At 53.2% G+C, this 18,525-nt stretch overlaps 2 protein-coding genes across 2 annotated transcripts in view; one reads left to right on the top strand and one right to left on the bottom strand.

The window, feature by feature from the left end:
- Positions 1 to 1,196: 1,196 nt before the first annotated feature.
- LOC115397366 (lysosomal thioesterase PPT2-like) lies at positions 1,197 to 6,934 on the bottom strand. Its single transcript, XM_030103629.1, has 8 exons — positions 6,666 to 6,934; positions 5,126 to 5,276; positions 4,895 to 4,990; positions 4,669 to 4,776; positions 2,439 to 2,522; positions 2,259 to 2,343; positions 2,108 to 2,162; positions 1,197 to 1,501 (listed from the first exon to the last, which is right to left on the bottom strand). Exons 1-8 carry the CDS (start codon positions 6,792 to 6,794, stop codon positions 1,358 to 1,360), a joined length of 852 nt encoding a protein of 283 aa, XP_029959489.1. The 5' UTR covers positions 6,795 to 6,934; the 3' UTR covers positions 1,197 to 1,357.
- A 469-nt stretch (positions 6,935 to 7,403) lies between these two features.
- dhx16 (DEAH (Asp-Glu-Ala-His) box polypeptide 16) overlaps positions 7,404 to 18,525 on the top strand; it is a 54,281-nt gene continuing 43,159 nt past the window's right edge. Inside the window, 1 exon segment of the mRNA XM_030103508.1 lies at positions 7,404 to 7,651. The gene's annotated coding sequence lies outside the window, so the exon portion shown is untranslated.

Genomic DNA, 18,525 nt, shown 5'->3' with positions numbered 1-18,525 from the left:
GTGGGCACTACACACCCGATAATCCAAACGTCGTAAAGTTTGAACTGTGATGCTGGGGTCCATGTTGAGCGCCATTAGCCACAGCTTCAATAAATCCCGTCACGAAGTGGGAGCCTGTGAGCTCAGTGACGTCCAGCTGGTCATTTCACTTTCACAGCAGGATATATGCACACTGGAACCATTGTACCAAAGTTACAACCAGCTGAAAATAAACTCTGACTGCCTAAAAAAGCCGATGGAGATGCCGTGGTCTGACTGCAGAGCAGAGACGCTGCTTCCATGTAAACAAACAGAATGAATGTGCGCCACGGCGCAGTGTGATGACATCATCGCTTCAGCGCTCCCGGAGAGTTCCTCAATCTAGCCGGTTTACAGACTTCCCAATAGCGATCAGTGATGCTGACTTAATAAATTTACATGTATCTACCACTCCACAGCAAACATAAGAGAAAAGAGCGTCTGTAACGGCTGCATGTCGGCGCCCCGCCCGCTGCCTTATATGGATATGGGAGGATCTGATTATCTCCGAACCAACTGCAAATCACACGAAAGTTAAACGGGTGAGTAAATGTTGTTGTGACGAATGTGAAATAAGGTCCAGATTGTAAAAACGACCGTTCCCCTTTAAAGAACTGAATTTCAACATTAGCTTAAGAACCCGCAGAACCTGAACTGTTCTAAAGATCTTATTTTTAAGGGATCAGCTCAGTGAAAAGAACCGTTCTCAGAATATCCAGTCCGTTCTCCACTGGCTGCAGTTCAGAGAGCAGCCTGGTTCTATTGAACGGTTCTCTTCGGGATCTGCTGAGCTGTTCTCTAATAGATCTACCGAGGGTTCTCTACTGGACCTCGTTATGTGATGGAATCTAACTTTTTGCACCTTAAAGTGTTCACCTTCGGCACCCGGTGTCTGGCTCACAGCCAGCCTTCTGATTGCACAGTTATAGAATCCAGATCGCTGCGCTGCTGAGGAACCTCAGGAACTCGCATCTGATTGGCCGTGGAACCAGGAAGTGTCTAGCCCCGCCCACCGAAGCTGCTGGATTAGATTGGATTAGATTTTATTTCAGTCATAAAGCCCAATAAACAAAAAGTATAGGGCAAGTAAGACACACACACATACACACACACATACACATATATACACACATATAAACACATAAACATCCATCCAGAAAGTCATTTTGAAAGAAACTTTATTGAGACGTTTATTGACGGAGACGACGGAGGGTCAGAGGTTTCTTCAGCGACGGTGAAACATGAAGCATTTTCACTCGTTTCACAGTGAATTTCGGACATTGACCTTTAACCTTTGACTCTGGGCTGTTATGATGCCCCCCCCCGCCCCGGCAGGTTCTCAGGTCAGCCACTTCTTCATGCAGCTGTGGAACACCGAGTAGTTGGAGTGCCACTGGACGTGTTTGACTCCGGCGTGGACGCACAGCGAGACGTCTCCACGAGCGTCCAGCGTCCGCAGCCCGAAGGCGTCCGTCCGGTAGAACTGTCAGGACAGCCAGTCAGCGTCAGCTAGCGTCACTCAGTGTCAGCTAGCGTCAGCTAGCATCACTCAGTGTCAGCTAGCTTTATGTAACATCAGCTAGCGTCACCTAGCGTCACTTAGCATCAGCTAGCATCACCTAGCATCACTTAGCATCAACTAGCGTCACTTAGCGTCAGCTAGCACCATTTAGCATCAGCTAGCGTGAGCTAGGATCACTCAGCATCAGTTAGCGTCACCTAGCACCATATAGCGTCAACTAGCATCACTTAGCATCAGCTAGCGTCACTTCGAATCGGCGAGCGTCACTTAGAATCAGTTAGCATCACTTAGCACCAGCTAGTGTCACTTAGCGTGAGCTAGCATTACTTGGCATCGCTTATCAGCTGGCATCACTTAATGTGAGCTAGCATCACTTAGCGTGCGTTAGCATTACTTAGCATCACTTATCAGCTGGCATCACTTAGCACCAGCTAGTGTCACTTAGCATCAGCTAGCATCACTTAGCATCAGCTAGCATCACTTAATGTGCGCTAGCGTCACTTAGCATGTGCTAACGCCACTTAGCGTGCGCTAGTGCCACTCAGCGTGACCGGAGCTGGTTCTCACCTCCTGGTCCCTCATGTCCGCCACCTGCTCCCTGCTGTCGTAGAACCCGAAGACGCTGCGGAGGAGAACCGCTCAGGGTCAGTTAGCTTGTCGGGCCAGGAGTTGGCGCTATGGGGTGTTTTATGAATGAAATTAAAGCACGGAACCGAACCTGGACTGCCACGGCGTGATGACATCATCGTCTGGTCCTCCAATCAGCACCAACTTCCTGATACGCAGGAAGTTCTCCCTCCAAGCTGAGGATGAGACCGGGTTAACCTGGATCCTTTCCACTACATTAAGACCAGCGACTGCCCCGCCTCCCGCCGGGGGGCGGGGCCTTCACAGCTACCTGCTGATTGGTTGTGCAGCTGGCCTCCATTGATCAGAGGCAGGAAGTGGTTCTTCTGCAGGAAGCGGCTCTGTTGGTGGGGGTCTGAGGAGGAGCAGGACCAACTGGAAGTTAATAGCCCCGCCCTCCAGATTGTCTCCATGCGCAGGGCTTCATGGGGAAACAGTCTGGGCCCGGCAGTTTGAGTCTGAACTCTGCCCGGCAAACTTCTGCCGGGCCAATCACAGCCCACGAGAGGCGGAGTTAGTGATAACAAAACAATCCTGATGGCGGCCGCAGCACAGCAGCTTTCTCCACGGCTCTGTCTGGAGTTTTGAACGAACTGAATTTGTTGCTGAAACCACAGAATCTGCTCTGAAGGCTTTTCTTTTATGCCCAAATCCCACCGGACGCCATAGCGCCGCGCCGCAGTCCGCCGGACGCCACAGCGCCGCGCCGCAGCCCACCGGACGCCGCTGCGCCGCAGCCCGCCGGACGCCGCTGCGCCGCAGCCCGCCGGACGCCACAGCGCCGCGCCGCAGTCCGCCGGACGCCGCTGCGCCGCAGCCCGCCGGACGCCACAGCGCCGCGCCGCAGTCCGCCGGACGCCGCTGCGCCGCAGCCCGCCGGACGCCACAGCGCCGCGCCGCAGCCCGCCGGACGCCGCTGCGCCGCAGCCCGCCGGACGCTACAGTGCCGCGCCGCAGCCCGCCGGACGCCACAGCGCCACGCCGCGTCCCACCGGACGCCACAGCGCTGCGCCGCGCCCCACCGGACGCCACAGCGCCGCGCCGCAGCCCGCCGGATGCCACAGCGCCGCGCCGCAGTCCGCCGGACGCCGCTGCGCCGCAGTCCGCCGGACGCCGCTGCGCCGCAGCCCGCCGGACGCCGCAGCGCCGTGCCACGTCCCTCCAGACGCCACAGCGCTGCGCCGCGCCCCAGAAGCACCGGCGTTACGACGGATCACCAGAACGCGGCGCAAGCCACAGCGCTGGTGACTCGCTTCAGGTCGCTGCTTGTAAACGGCGCAGCGCCGCACTCCCGGTGTGCGTGTTCTTCAGGAACAAGACGCGGGGCTTTGGCGTCCGGTGGAATTTTGGGGTAAAACGGACGTAAAACTCCACGCCATGATCCCATGTTCTGGACTACAAGACGACCACGACGGAGCTGTGGACGTCGCGTTGTCGTTGCGTCACGGCCTTGTTTCTCGGATCGGTTCTCTCCGCTCAGTAGCCCCGCCTCTCGGAGCCGGTTTGAAACGCCGCCCCGATGGCGCCGTGCCAGACGGACTGAATGGAACAGAGTCAGGCTGGCAGCCGGGCGGGGGGGGGGGGGGGGGGGCAAGGCACACCCCAGGGATTCCCCTCCCCCCCTCCTCCACTCCTCCACCTCTCCACCCCTCCACCTCTCCTCCACCCCTCCTCCACCCCTCCACCTCTCCTCCACCCCTCCTCCACCCCTCCACCTCTCCTCCACCCCTCCTCCACCCCTCCACCTCTCCTCCACCCCTCCTCCACCTCTCCACCTCTCCACCCCTCCTCCACCCCTCCACCTCTCCTCCACCTCTCCTCCACCTCTCCACCTCTCCACCTCTCCTCCACCCCTCCTCCACCTCTCCACCTCTCCACCCCTCCTCCACCTCTCCACCTCTCCTCCACCCCTCCTCCACCCCTCCACCTCTCCTCCACCCCTCCTCCACCTCTCCACCTCTCCACCCCTCCTCCACCTCTCCACCTCTCCTCCACCTCTCCTCCACCCCTCCTCCACCTCTCCACCTCTCCTCCACCCCTCCTCCACTCCTCCACCTCTCCACCCCTCCATCTCTCCTCCACCCCTCCTCCACCCCTCCACCTCTCCTCCACCCCTCCTCCACTCCTCTACCTCTCCACCCCTCCACTTCTCCTCCACCCCTCCTCCACTCCTCCACCTCTCCTCCACCCCTCCTCCACCCCTCCTCCACCCCTCCTCCACCCTTCCTCCACCCCTCCACCCTTCCTCCACCTCTCCACTCCTCCACCCCTCCTCCACCCTTCCTCCACCTCTCCACCCTTCCTCCACCTCTCCACTCCTCCACCCCTCCTCCACCCTTCCTCCACCCCTCCACCCTTCCTCCACCTCTCCACTCCTCCACCCCTCCTCCACCCTTCCTCCACCCCTCCACTCCTCCACCCTTCCTCCACCTCTCCACTCCTCCACCCCTCCACCCTTCCTCCACTCCTCCACCCTTCCTCCACTCCTCCACCCTGCTCACCGTTCCAGTAGTTACAGATGGAGACTTTCTGTCCCGCCTCGGTGTAGCAGAAGTGAAACAGCGCCTCCTTCAGGTACTTTGGAAAGAATTTCTTGAGGTAGTCTGTGTCTGGGAGGAGGGACAGACTTTAGAGCGCCTCCACCCACCCCCAGCCATCACCTCCACCCACCCCACCCACCCCAGCCATCACCTCCACCCACCCCACCCACCCCCACCTCCAGCTGACCTCCGTACTGCCCGGCCTGAGGAGACGACAGCGAGATGAAGCTGTGCACGTTGTGCTGAGGGCTGATGCTGAGCAGCGCCCGGCACACCAGGCCGCCTGCAGGGGACAGGAAGTGAGCACTGCATGATGGGAGGGGACAGGAAGTGAGGGTGCAGCACTGCATGATGGGAGGGGACAGGAAGTGAGGGTGCAGCACTGCATGATGGGAGGGGACAGAAAGTGAGGACCCACCCTGGGAGAAGCAGAGCAGGTGGACTCCGCCGGGCCGCTGCAGCGCCCCCTGCAGGACGGCGGCGAGGGTTCGAACCTGCTTCCACAGCGGCTGCAGGCTGTCCAGGTAGTCGAAGGCGCTCAGCAGCGTCACGTCGGTTCCCGGGTGATCCTGAACACCAGCGGCGCGTTACCACGGAAACGGTCAGGAGGTCCAGGAAGTGAAAACCACAGAGGAAGAGAAACCGTCAGTGAAACTCCACCTGCCTCCACCCTCACACTCAGCCGTCTCTCGGAGGCCGTCTCTCGGAGGCCGTCTGTTGGAGACCGTCTCTCGGAGGCCGTCTCTCGGAGACCGTCTCTCGGAGGCCGTCTCTCGGAGGCCGTCTCTCGGAGGCCGTCTCTCGGAGACCGTCTCTCGGAGACCGTCTGTTGGAGACCGTCTCTCGGAGACCGTCTCTCGGAGGCCGTCTCTCGGAGGCCGTCTCTCAGAGACCGTCTGTTGGAGACCGTCTCTCGGAGACCGTCTCTCGGAGGCCGTCTCTCGGAGGCCGTCTCTCGGAGGCCGTCTCTCAGAGACCGTCTGTTGGAGGCCGTCTCTCGGAGACCGTCTCTCGGAGGCCGTCTCTCGGAGGCCGTCTCTCGGAGGCCGTCTCTCGGAGACCGTCTGTCGGAGACCGTCTCTCGGAGACCGTCTCTCGGAGGCCGTCTCTCGGAGGCCGTCTCTCGGAGGCCGTCTCTCGGAGGCCGTCTCTCGGAGACCGTCTCTCGGAGGCCGTCTCTCGGAGACCGTCTCTCGGAGGCCGTCTCTCGGAGGCCGTCTCTCGGAGACCGTCTCTCGGAGGCCGTCTCTCGGAGGCCGTCTCTCGGAGACCGTCTGTTGGAGGCCGTCTCTCGGAGGCCGTCTCTCAGAGACCGTCTGTTGGAGGCCGTCTCTCGGAGGCCGTCTCTCGGAGGCCGTCTCTCGGAGACCGTCTCTCAGAGGCCGTCTCTCGGAGGCCGTCTCTCGGAGACCGTCTCTCGGAGGCCGTCTCTCGGAGACCGTTGCGGAACCTTTGAAAGAACCTCAGCAGAACGTCCTCCTGAATGTCCCTCAGAGACAGACTTCTGAGACGGACTCTTTTTTTATACATGAAGCTTTTACCTTCAAATACAGTTCATTTGTCTTTGAGACAGAAACAGCAGGGCTGTCCTCCTGTCCCCAGGCTGCATGTCCCCAGACCACCTGTCTGTCCTCTGTCCTCCTGTCTGTCCCCCATCCTTCCTGTCCCCTGTCCTCTTGTCTGTCCCCGTCTTCCTGTCTGTCCCCCATCCTCCTGTCTGTCCCCTGTCCTGCTGTCTTCCCCGTCCTGCTGTCTGTCCCCGTCCCCCTGTCCCCCGTCCTGCTGTCTGTCCCCGTCCTGCTGTCTGTCCCCGTCCTGCTGTCTGTCCCCGTCCTGCTGTCCCCCGTCCTGCTGTCTGTCCCCGTCCTGCTGTCTGTCCCCGTCCTGCTGTCCCCCGTCCTGCTGTCTGTCCCCGTCCTGCTGTCCCCCGTCCTGCTGTCTGTCCCCGTCCTGCTCACCTTCCTGATGAACTCTGAAAGCGTCTGGAACTGCTTCGGTCCATCAAACAGTCCGTGAACGATGACGACCGGTTTGAATCCGCCAGAGCAAACCACTGCACACAGCAGGAGCAGCAGCTGGGAGCGCATGTCTGCTCGCCGCAGGAGGACCAGGAGGACCAGGACCAGAACCAGGGCCAGAGCCAGGAGCAGCAGGTCCAGCAGGTCCAGCCGGTTCTGATCGGCGCAGTCAGCTGACTGTTCACCGTCTCTCACGGTGAAAGTTCTCACTTCCTCTTCCTGTCTGGGAAAGAGGAACCAGGAGAACCTCAGGCATCAGATCAGCCACCTGCAGCCAGAGACCTGGTCCTGGTCCAGACCGTCAGAACCAGCAGAACCAGCAGACACACAGACCTGTTCTTCCTCCAGACCTGATCCTGGTCCTGATCCTGATCCTGATCCTGGTCTTAATCCTGGTCCTGATCCTAGTCTTGATCGTCCATTCAGATCCCAGTTTAGATCAGAATCAGAATCCCTGAAGACCCTGTCCTCTGAAGACCCTGTCCTCTGAGGACCCCCGTCCTCTGAAGACCCCGTCCTCTGAGGACCCTCTGAAGACCCCGTCCTCTGAAGACCCCATCCTCTGCCCAGCCAGTTTTCCTGGTGCTGCTGCAGTTCCCCGCCCGGCCACAGAGGGCAGTAAGCTCCGCCCATGTTTCCCAGCAGCCCCGCCTCCTCTTCGTCATGACGTCACTCCAGCGTGCGCCTCGGCTAAAGTAGCAAAACAAGCTCCGGTGTTTTCGTCTGTCTGCGCTGTTCCGCTTCGTTCTGCGCTGTTTTCCGTGTTTTCCGCTCCGGACTGCACGATGGAGAATCTTCCACGGCTCCGGAGGGGCTTCCGGGACGTTTAACGGTTTCCAGGTTGAAGTTTGAAGCTCACGCTGCTCCCAGCTAGCAGCTAGCAGCTAGCAGCTCGGCTAACAGACGCAGTGTGGACGTTTTGAAAGGTGAGTGAAGTTTGAGATCAACGTTTAGAAACTCCAGGAGCAGATTGTTCATCTGAGCGCCGCGAGCGGAGTTCCACGTTATTACAAGAGAACAGAGAGAAGTGAAGAACCCAAACAATCCAGAGAGGAGAACCCTGCAGAACCAGACTGAGGGAGGAGAACCCTGCAGAACCAGACAGAGAGTAGGAGAACCCTGCAGAACCAGACAGAGAGGAGGAGAACCCTGCAGAACCAGACAGAGAGGAGGAGAACCCTGCAGAACCAGACTGAGGGAGGAGAACCCTGCAGAACCAGACTGAGGGAGGAGAACCCTGCAGAACCAGACAGAGAGGAGGAGAACCCTGCAGAACCAGACTGAGGGAGGAGAACCCTGCAGAACCAGACAGAGAGGAGGAGAACCCTGCAGAACCAGACAGAGAGGAGGAGAACCCTGCAGAACCAGACTGAGGGAGGAGAACCCTGCAGAACCAGACTGAGGGAGGAGAACCCTTCAGAACCAGACAGAGAGGAGGAGAACCCTGCAGAACCAGACAGAGAGGGGGAGAACCCTGCAGAACCAGACAGAGAGGGGGAGAACCCTGCAGAACCAGACTGAGGGAGGAGAACCCTGCAGAACCAGACTGAGGGAGGAGAACCCTGCAGAACCAGACAGAGAGGAGGAGAACCCTGCAGAACCAGACTGAGGGAGGAGAACCCTGCAGAACCAGACAGAGGGAGGAGAACCCTGCAGAACCAGACTGAGGGAGGAGAACCCTGCAGAACCAGACAGAGAGGAGGAGAACCCTGCAGAACCAGACAGAGAGGGGGAGAACCCTGCAGAACCAGACAGAGGGAGGAGAACCCTGCAGAACCAGACAGAGAGGAGGAGAACCCTGCAGAACCAGACAGAGAGGGGGAGAACCCTGCAGAACCAGACAGAGAGGAGGAGAACCCTGCAGAACCAGACTGAGGGAGGAGAACCCTGCAGAACCAGATTTTAGAGGAGAACCCTGCAGAACCAGATTTTAGAGGAGAACCCTGCAGAACCAGATTTTAGAGGAGAACCCTGCAGAACCGTGAGAGTAGGGCTGGACGATATGGCCAAAAATGTTATCACGATATAGTTCATAATTTCGGTCGATACGATATAATTCCCATATCGATATAAATAATACAAAAGCCTCAGAAAAACTGTTAAGAATCATGTAGATAATGTACTACCTGTAAAACTAGAAAGTATCTATCCAGGAAGCTCCTCCAGTATAAAGTTTTAGAAACAAAAACTACAATAAATTAAATGTTTACCTTTTATTTAAGAAATATGAAATCACTGTCAAATAAACCTAAGTTTCACCTTTTTCAATATAAATAGCTTCAACTTTACACTTAAATACAGTTATGTTGTTGTTATAGATTCAAACTAGGGCTGGGCGATATGGCAAAAAAAAATGATCACGATTTTTTTTTTTCCTATCATTCGATCTCGATTATAATCACGATATGTTATATTGTGTTTAAACCAGTTTTAAAGCATCTGCACTGAAAACTAGAAGTATAGAATAGTTAAACATTTTATGAACAAACCAAGTAAATAGCAATGCAAATTAAATAATATAAACATAGAAAAATAGGAACAATCTCACTGAACAGTGCAGTAAATGGAAAAAAAAAATCTAGCACCAAGATAATAAAATCTTGCGATGCAGCATTTTTTTTTTTTTCAGTAAAAGAGAAGAACTGAACGATCGCTAGATAAAGTGTGACAGTTTCCAGCCCTGAGGATTTTTGTTGCTATAAAAGATTAAAAAACTAAAGAAACGGCCTGGGGATAATGAAGGTGCTTCAGAATGGAAACATTATTTTCAAGTTATGATGCTAAATATGCTGCTGCCATCATTAATGCTTGCATCAAATGTACAACATTTAAATAATCTAGATTAGACAGATTAGACTTAAAATGTAACAGTACAAAACTACAATAACACAAAAAAAATAGACAAAAGTAATTGTTTTCCTCCTCTCAGAATGTTGCTCGTACGGTGCAGTGGCCTGAAAAGACGACGCTGGCTGCGTTTACATGCAGTCAATATTCGTGTTAAGATAAATATTCTGGTTTCTGAAACATAATAACCCCAGGAGATCCTCATCCAGGCCACGGCCACAGGCGACGCCATGACTGCATTTGCACTTCATGCCACTAGGGGTGCTGTTTGCATGTTCAACCTTATTTTACACAGACACCACAGAAGAAGCAGGGTGCTGCAGGCTCTCTGCATGTTGTTAGAAGAAGAGTGTTCACGGCAAGACGTGGCGACATGTTCAATGATGCGGTGCAGCGTTTTTTCAGAAAAGAGAAGAACTGAACCATCGTTAGTTAAACTGGATCACAAGTAGTTCCTGGACTCAAAAGACCAGATTCCTTGCGGCTCGGTGAGCTAGCAGCGGTGAGCTAGCAGCGGTGAGCTAGCAGCGGTGCGGTGGAGCAGCCTGTCCTGTCAGCAGCAGCCTCATCTTCAGAGCATAACGCCGAGGCATGGCTGACTTCCTCTGCTTCGCTGCCCTCGGCTCCACGTTCAGCTCCATCTCTGGTTACTTCTCAGACAACTTTCAGGCGGAAGTTGAGCAGGAAAAAGCCGACTTTGATTGGCTGTGTCACGCACATTTCTGCCTTGTCTGATCGAGAAAATGTGCTCACAGCTGATCACCGTGATCGACTGGAAATTAATCGCGATCAACAATCACGATCATATAATCGCCCAGGCCTAATTCAAACGAAGCTGCTTCAACCAGGAAGAAAAATAAAAGAGCTCAGAATTACTGCAATAAACAGAAAAAAGAGTGAGCAACGACAAACATAAATATTACTGGGACAGGGGATTGAAATCACTGCCATACACTCAGGGGTGGGCGATATGGCAAAAATGTCATATCACGATTTTTTAAAATCAAGATCACGATTTTATCATGATTTTTTTTTATATTGAATTTTCTAGACTAATTTGCAACTTTGACCATTTTTTCCCCCAATGTTAAACATATAAAACATATAAAACATATAAAATCTATTTAAACATGTAAAACCCTAAAAGAAAAAAAAAGAATTTAAGCTAAAGAAACTGGCTTTAATTTAAATAGTATTTTTTTTTCTAATCAAAATGTGCAATGAACACAAACATAAAGACAAAAACAATTTAACTTTAATATCTATAACCTGAGTGAATAATACAGCTGCTGAGAACTATTTTTTGTTCAGAGATCTGAGCTTTGATCTCCTTTTAAAAATGAGGTAAAAGATAATGAACAATAAAGTTACTTTTGTAACACAAAAAAACTAAACATATCAAATAGCTTTTTAGCAGTTTTAATGGGATATAGTTTTAATAGTTGCGCTATCTGACCACTAGAGGGCTCTGTCTCCACTGAAAACAGCCCCTCATCATCCCATTAAATCAAAGACGTTCCACTAGTGATCAGACTAAAGGGTCGTTTCAGCTGTTAGCTTGATGGTTTGTTCACTAAGTGTCTTTTCACATTTCTGTGATTTGTTGTACATAAAATCCCTCATGCTAGCTTGTGAACTGCTAGCGGTAGCTCGCTAGCTAGCATTAGCATCGGTGCTAGCTTCAGCGTCTCTCCCTCCAGCTTGTTGGGGTGTTTCTATGGCGGCTGATCTCTTGTAGATCCTGTACTGCTGCTGTAACCCAGCTCTGCCTGACACAGCCTCCACCCAGCCTCCACCCAGCCTCCACCCAGCCTCCACCCAGCCTCCACCCAGCCTCCTCCCAGCCTCCACACAGCCTCCACCCAGCCTCCACCCAGCCTCCACCCAGCCTCCACCCAGCCTCCACCCAGCCTCCGCCCAGCCTCCACCCAGCCTCCACCCAGCCTCCACCCAGCCTCCTCCCAGCCTCCACACAGCCTCCACCCAGCCTCCTCCCAGCCTCCACCCAGCCTCCACCCAGCCTCCTCCCAGCCTCCACCCAGCCTCCACCCAGCCTCCGCCCAGCCTCCACCCAGCCTCCACCCAGCCTCCTCCCAGCCTCCACCCAGCCTCCACCCAGCCTCCGCCCAGCCTCCACCCAGCCTCCACCCAGCCTCCTCCCAGCCTCCACCCAGCCTCCTCCCAGCCTCCACACAGCCTCCACCCAGCCTCCACCCAGCCTCCTCCCAGCCTCCACACAGCCTCCACCCAGCCTCCGCCCAGCCTCCACCCAGCCTCCACCCAGCCTCCACCCAGCCTCCTCCCAGCCTCCACCCAGCCTCCACCCAGCCTCCTCCCAGCCTCCGCCCAGCCTCCTCCAGCCTCCTCCCAGCCTCCTCCCAGCCTCCACCCAGCCTCCTCCCAGCCTCCGCCCAGCCTCCGCCCAGCCTCCTCCCAGCCTCCACCCAGCCTCCACCCAGCCTCCTCCCAGCCTCCACCCAGCCTCCACCCAGCCTCCGCCCAGCCTCCGCCCAGCCTCCACCCAGCTCCCAGCCTCCACCCAGCCTCCACCCAGCCCTCCACCCAGCCTCCGCCCAGCTCCCAGCCTCCTCCCAGCCTCCTCCCAGCCTCCACCCAGCCTCCACCCAGCCTCCACCCAGCCTCCACCCAGCCTCCACCCAGCCTCCGCCCAGCCTCCGCCAGCCTCCACCCAGCCTCCTCCCAGCCTCCACCCAGCCTCCACCCAGCCTCCGCCCAGCCTCCACCCAGCCTCCGCCCAGCCTCCACCCAGCTCCCAGCCTCCTCCCAGCCTCCACCCAGCCTCCTCCCAGCCTCCACCCAGCTCCCAGCCTCCACCCAGCCTCCACCCAGCCTCCACCCAGCTCCCAGCCTCCTCCCAGCCTCCTCCCAGCCTCCTCCCAGCCTCCACCCAGCCTCCGCCCAGCCTCCGCCCAGCCTCCGCCCAGCCTCCACTAGGGATGTGCCAATTTACGATATAATCGCGATTTACGATATTGGACAGCCGAGATTATCATATCACGTCATTTACAAGATATCGTCTGTTTCATCTGGAGACCAGCCCGTTACTGAGACAGCTACTGATCTTACCCAAGGTGTCAAAGCCTCTGCAGCAAAATGTACTGCAAACCACCACAAAAGTCCCAGATCCATAGAAAACCCCTAAAGTAAGTAGTTTTATGCCAGGATGATTAAAACGAGGCATTAACACGTTCGGCCCGGCAGACGCTGTACCGCCCCCCTCAGCTGCACCTCCCGACACAAAACGCAACAGAACCAGAGATCCGTGTGCTCCATCCCAACGTGCTGGGCCTCGCGTGAAACTAGAAAAGCTGCTCTTTAAGAGACACCAGGCAGAATCTTCTCTGAGCCGACCGCCTCCCGTCAGCGGCAAAACAAACCCAAAACCCATCTTTACATTTCACAGCCAGCGCCTCAGATTGCACGTTTCTCTCACACTTCTTCGCCAAATCTCAAAGCTATTCACACCAAACACAACATGTTTTATTTCCTTACCGTTCTGTGGTCATTTTCCATCTATCCACGCTCTCCTCTGAACAAAATTCACTTCATAATCCTCTGTAGTAGTGACAGCGCGTCACGCGCCTGAATGTTATTGTCGCCATCTTGTGGGCTTGTCGTTAATCTTGGGAGTTTAAATAAAGTTCGCATCTGGTGAGCGTTCATACGATACGATACACGTGACTGAGGGATCATCCAGCTGGGATACATCTTTTAGCGTAACCGCACGAGCGCCGCCGCCATCTTGGTTCTAAAAGACGCAGCAGTGCGCACCGCAGAGTGAGACACACGCGACACACACAATCAGTGATTGTTTCTGTGGTATTTGTCAATTTTTTATTCTGAAACGTGCACATTTATCTTCATTGTGCGTTTCTACAGCTTATTGCACATTGTTTTTGTTTTTTTCTTCATGTGTTTACATGTTGCAAAGGGGATTTTTTTGTTTTCCCTGTCATATAATTGGCTATTTTTGTATTGATTTTATTATTATAAATATATTTCAGTTGGAAACTAAATGCTATGGCTCAGTCATTTATTAAAAAAGTATTTTGTACTGTGCACAGTACTGTGCAACATTATAAGTTTCTGCACAAAAACTGCAGAAATGTATGATATAGTGGCTAAACATCAGAGCCAAAGGCTGCATTGCATACAGATTCCTGTAGTGGAAATTAAAAGTATTTTAAAGTCAGATTCCTTTCAAATAACTTATAAACCTACTTATTATAGTTTGGCACAGGTTGATCTCCAAATGGCCAAATGAAGGGTTCTCCTGGTTCTATCCAAAGTAAACTCTATAAAATCTGTGTGCTTTATGCTGATCTCATAAAAACCTGGTCCAGTTGTAGTCCAGGAGCTGCTGGATGCAGTCAGCGGCAGCTTTATGGCTGCTTCATTGTTATCATGGTGTTTTTCAGTATGGAATCTGGAAAAAAAATAGGCGAGAGTAAAGTTTCATTTTTTCCCTCTACTTTATCAAAATGTGCTCAGGCATGTTAAAATGCACAGTGTTGTTGACAGATGTTGATGGATTTCACAGTGTTTTGGGGCATTTTCAATAGAATTAAAAGCAACGCGCCAAATATCGTGATAATATCGTGAATCGTGATATTTTGGGCCACCAATATCGTGATATCAAATTTTCATATCGGCACATGCCTAGCCTCCACCCAGCCTCCGCCCAGCCTCCGCCCAGCCTCCACCCAGCCTCCACCCAGCCTCCCTCCACCCAGCCTCCACCCAGCCTCCGCCCAGCCTCCCTCCACCCAGCCTCCACCCAGCCTCCACCCAGCCTCCCTCCACCCAGCCTCCGCCCAGCCTCCGCCCAGCCTCCACCCAGCCTCCACCCAGCCTCCCTCCACCCAGCCTCCACCCAGCCTCCGCCCAGCCTCCCTCCACCCAGCCTCCACCCAGCCTCCACCCAGCCTCCCTCCACCCAGCCTCCACCCAGCCTCCACCCTCCGCCCAGCCTCCACCCAGCCTCCACCCAGCCTCCGCCCAGCCTCCGCCCAGCCTCCACCCTCCGCCCAGCCTCCACCCAGCCTCCACCCAGCCTCCACCCAGCCTCCGCCCAGCCTCCGCCCAGCCTCCGCCCAGCCTCCACCCTCCACCCAGCCTCCACCCAGCCTCCACCCAGCCTCCACCCAGCCTCCACCCAGCCTCCGCCCAGCCTCCGCCCAGCCTCCACCCAGCAGCAGCTCCAGTCAGAGAAGCTCCACCGCGCTCCGCTCGCTGTTAGCTGCCTTCACGTCCGCGAGTCGACTTGAACGCAGCTCTGGCTGTGGTGTTTTTGTTTTGTTTTTTAAAGCTAGGGTTGGCGATCTTGGAAAACTAGCATGTAGCACGAATGTAGCATCTCCCCAAGGCTCCGCCCAGCTCCCACCCCATTGGAGGAGCTCCGTTGGGAGCGGAGATGCAGAGACGTTCCGCGCATGTAGCGCGCGGAGCGCTTCCGCGTCCAGAGCGTTCCTGGCGTAACCTGTCCTCAGCGCTTCGTTTCTTCGTTTTTCTTTATTTGCACTATGCCAAGTTCTGGCGCACTCACCGGTAAGTAAAGCCCCAAACATTCTTCTCCGCCATTCTGCAACGACGCTCCGTCCTTCTACGCGCGCACTGAATCAGGGTCAGTGCACGCCATTGACATGTACGCGCAGGGGCAGGTCGAACGGCGAAGGGATTTGATTGGTTTAAAAAAAGGTGTCCCGTCAAGACGATTGGTTGCTGTTTTTCCCGTTTTCCTCCTGCTGTAGATAGCGGATATTTTCCAAACTACTTTAAGAACACACTATGAATTGTTTCCCATCGGGTCATAAAGATCATTTTAACCAGTATTTAAAAAAATGTATCTCATTCAAATCGCCAACCCGAGCTTTAAATCATCGTTAATGTTGCTCCGCTTGTGTCTATCATGTATGTGGAGAACTGCATAGAGGGAACATTTAGTTCATATTTGAAGCTTTCAGGTAACATCATCACTCCAAAAAATATATTGGTGAAAAAATAACGAGGAGAACGTGCCCTATAGACGGTTTAATGATCTTTCTGATTCATGAGATCGTCCTGACATTATAATCCTTAACGATCTTATATCATCGCACACCCCTACATACACTCACCTTTTCAATAGTAATAGCTCGGGGTGGGAATCTTTAACCAACTCACGATTAGATTCAATTCCGATTTTTGAGGCCACAATTCGATTAAAAATAGATTTTCGATTCAAAACTATTTTATTCATCATAATTTCTGATCTATTTTCTTATCATGATGTACTCCCATCTGCTTTGCTGGACAGAATGAGAAATGGAGACATTAAAGGGCCCTTTTCAACTTTATTTTTAACACATTCATCCATGCTTAGATGGGATTTTTGCAACTGTTACAAAAAGAAATATCAGTAAGAAAAACAAAAGTGCCTCTTTTAATAGTGCAGTTAAACATGCTACCTTTTCAATTTGATGAATTAAAGATTGTGTACTCCTCAGCTACTACTCTAGTTAGCTATAAAGTAATTTGTAACAGAAATAAAGTTTTTCTGGTTCAGTTGAAAAAGATGCATTTTCATTTCACAGTAAAGTTTCAATACCAAAAATATCTTGTAGAATACAACCAGCAGACATGAAAAACATTTATATTTCTTAGTCAAAAGCTTAACAAGTTATGAAAATAAAAGTGATTTTTTTAAATAAAAAATGAAAAATACAAATACCATCTGTAAACTAGCTGTCCCTGAACTGTTCATAAAAGTGCTTCTTGCAACAGTAGAACTGCACAACTGTGCAACCTCAACAAAACATCACGAATACTGGGCATGAACTGGGTCCAACATTACTGTCCGTTTGCAAGTGCAGCGTTCAGGTTTTTTTGTAGGAAAAGAAGCTGATCAACGCGAGCAGGAGTGAGGCTGCTTCGCTGTGCTGTCACTGTATCTCCAGGATGGATCCTCCAGCAGCTGAGGGGTCTCCCACGGAGACAGCGGAGGGGCTTCCAGATCCTTCCTGAGCTCCTCTTCAGCTCTGGTGCTGGCTGATCGACGAGCAGCGCTGACCTCAGTAAAAGTCTTGTCCAAACGTGGTACGGTGCAGAGGGCCTCCTTCTGGGTCTGGCTGTGGGGTCACGGTAGTGTCACAGCCAGACTCCTCTGGCTTCAAATGTCTCTACAGAAAAAAAAAAAATCTAAATATACAAGTCTTTATGTACAACACAATCACATCAGTCCCTCATTGTATGTTTAAAAAAAAAACATATATACAACCTTTTTGTATGAGATTCAATTTAACTTTGACTTACATCCATTATAATAAGTATAAATGTGTTACACAGTTTATAATATATATTGTTCAAGAACGGGTCATTTAAATTCACCTGGAGTGCAGCTGCCTCAGCAACAACATTGGCGTGGATTTCCAGCTGGTCCTCCACAGTGAGGGAAGGCAGAGCCTTAAATCTTGGGTCCAAGAAGGAAGCTGAGTGAAGCATGCTCTTATCCTGTGCAGAACTGTATCTTTTTGCCAGATCTTCGTGGGTTGCCAGTTTGATTTCCTGAATAACGGGAGCGTCCGCAGCAACGCCAGCTGCGTCGTTCAGCAACTGAGTATGCAAGGGAGCAATAACTGAGAGCGTAGGTGTTGAGTCCTCGGACATGATGTGGGTTGCGTCTTTCAGTGGCTTCAGCGCCGTTGCGATTTCCTCAGCAGCGGAGACGTCCACGTCACTTCGGGTGCAGATGTCACTCGCAGATTTTCTCACTTGTGGAGAGAGCAGCGCGGCACAAATAGCAGGCTGCTGCTCCAGGAAGCGCTCGATCGCGTCCAGTGCTCCGGTAACTGCAGAAGTTTCTGCTTCTCCTGCAGTTGGTGATTTGCGATGGCGCTGCGCTGGAAGAAACCAGTGATTCTCCTGATCCTCCCAAGCGGTCGTGACGCCGCAGTCAGCTTCAAAGCTCGTTGAGCAGCCAGGTTCAGAGTATGGGCGAAACATGTAATGTGCGCCAAATTATCAATCTGTGTAGCTGCGAGCATGTTGGCGGCATTATCGGTCACAGTCACCAGCTCCGAGCCGTCAACTTCCATTCATTAGCAACGGAGGGAAACGTGGCATTGACATTCGCTGCTGTGTGGCTCTCGTGCAAAACACGGGATTGGAGCAGCCTCGTACCAGACACAGAGTGAACCGTGAATGTCACACAAGATTGTGTTGCTCTTGATGTCCTCGCATCGCATGTTAGAGCCACTCTGGTTGTTTTGGCGAGATCACTGGCGACTTTTCTTTTAGTTTCTTCATAAAGCTGCGGCACAGCTGTCTCACTGAGGAAGTGACGGCTTGGTGTGGCGTGCCTCGGCTCCAGTGTCTGCAACATGCAGATAAATCCTCGTTCTCCACCACAACTGTACGGCCTTAGGTCGATAGACCGAGTTATTTCTTTAGCCCGCTCGGAGTTGGCAGAGAGCTTCGTAAAGTACTGAGATGTTGCGCCGGTCTGCAGCCGGCGGCCGACTCTGCTTCTCCGTGTCGCTCATCTCCGGTGACGCCTCGTAATATGAGCACGCGCGTTTGTTGTGTTTCCGAAGTACTTGAGCTTCGCCTTGCAATGCAGTGTTTCCCCTACCATTATATTAGGGGGGCGCCCCGCCCCCCCAACGGCATCCCCCGCCCCCCCAGAAGGTCAAGTTAAATCAAATAAATTGTTTACTTTTTTACACACAAACTTTAGTTTTCCTGCATAAAGGCCGCTCCACATGCTGTGCTAACGAGAAACCGCCGCTGCCAGCCAGTGTGTGTGTCCCGAGTCGGAGAGCCTCAAAAAAACAAAAAAAAACACACATGCGCTTTTAGCGGTGAAACACGGTCCAGTCCTCATTATTTGCCATATTGAACGCGGCCGAATTATCAGAAAAATCAGGAGGAAAATGCTGGTATGAGGCACGAACTG

The sequence above is a fragment of the Salarias fasciatus genome, chromosome 11, assembly GCF_902148845.1.
Source record: "Salarias fasciatus chromosome 11, fSalaFa1.1, whole genome shotgun sequence".
Classification (NCBI taxonomy): domain Eukaryota; kingdom Metazoa; phylum Chordata; class Actinopteri; order Blenniiformes; family Blenniidae; genus Salarias; species Salarias fasciatus.
Note: the sequence above shows the minus strand (reverse complement) of the source record. Positions and strands in the feature narration are given on the sequence as shown.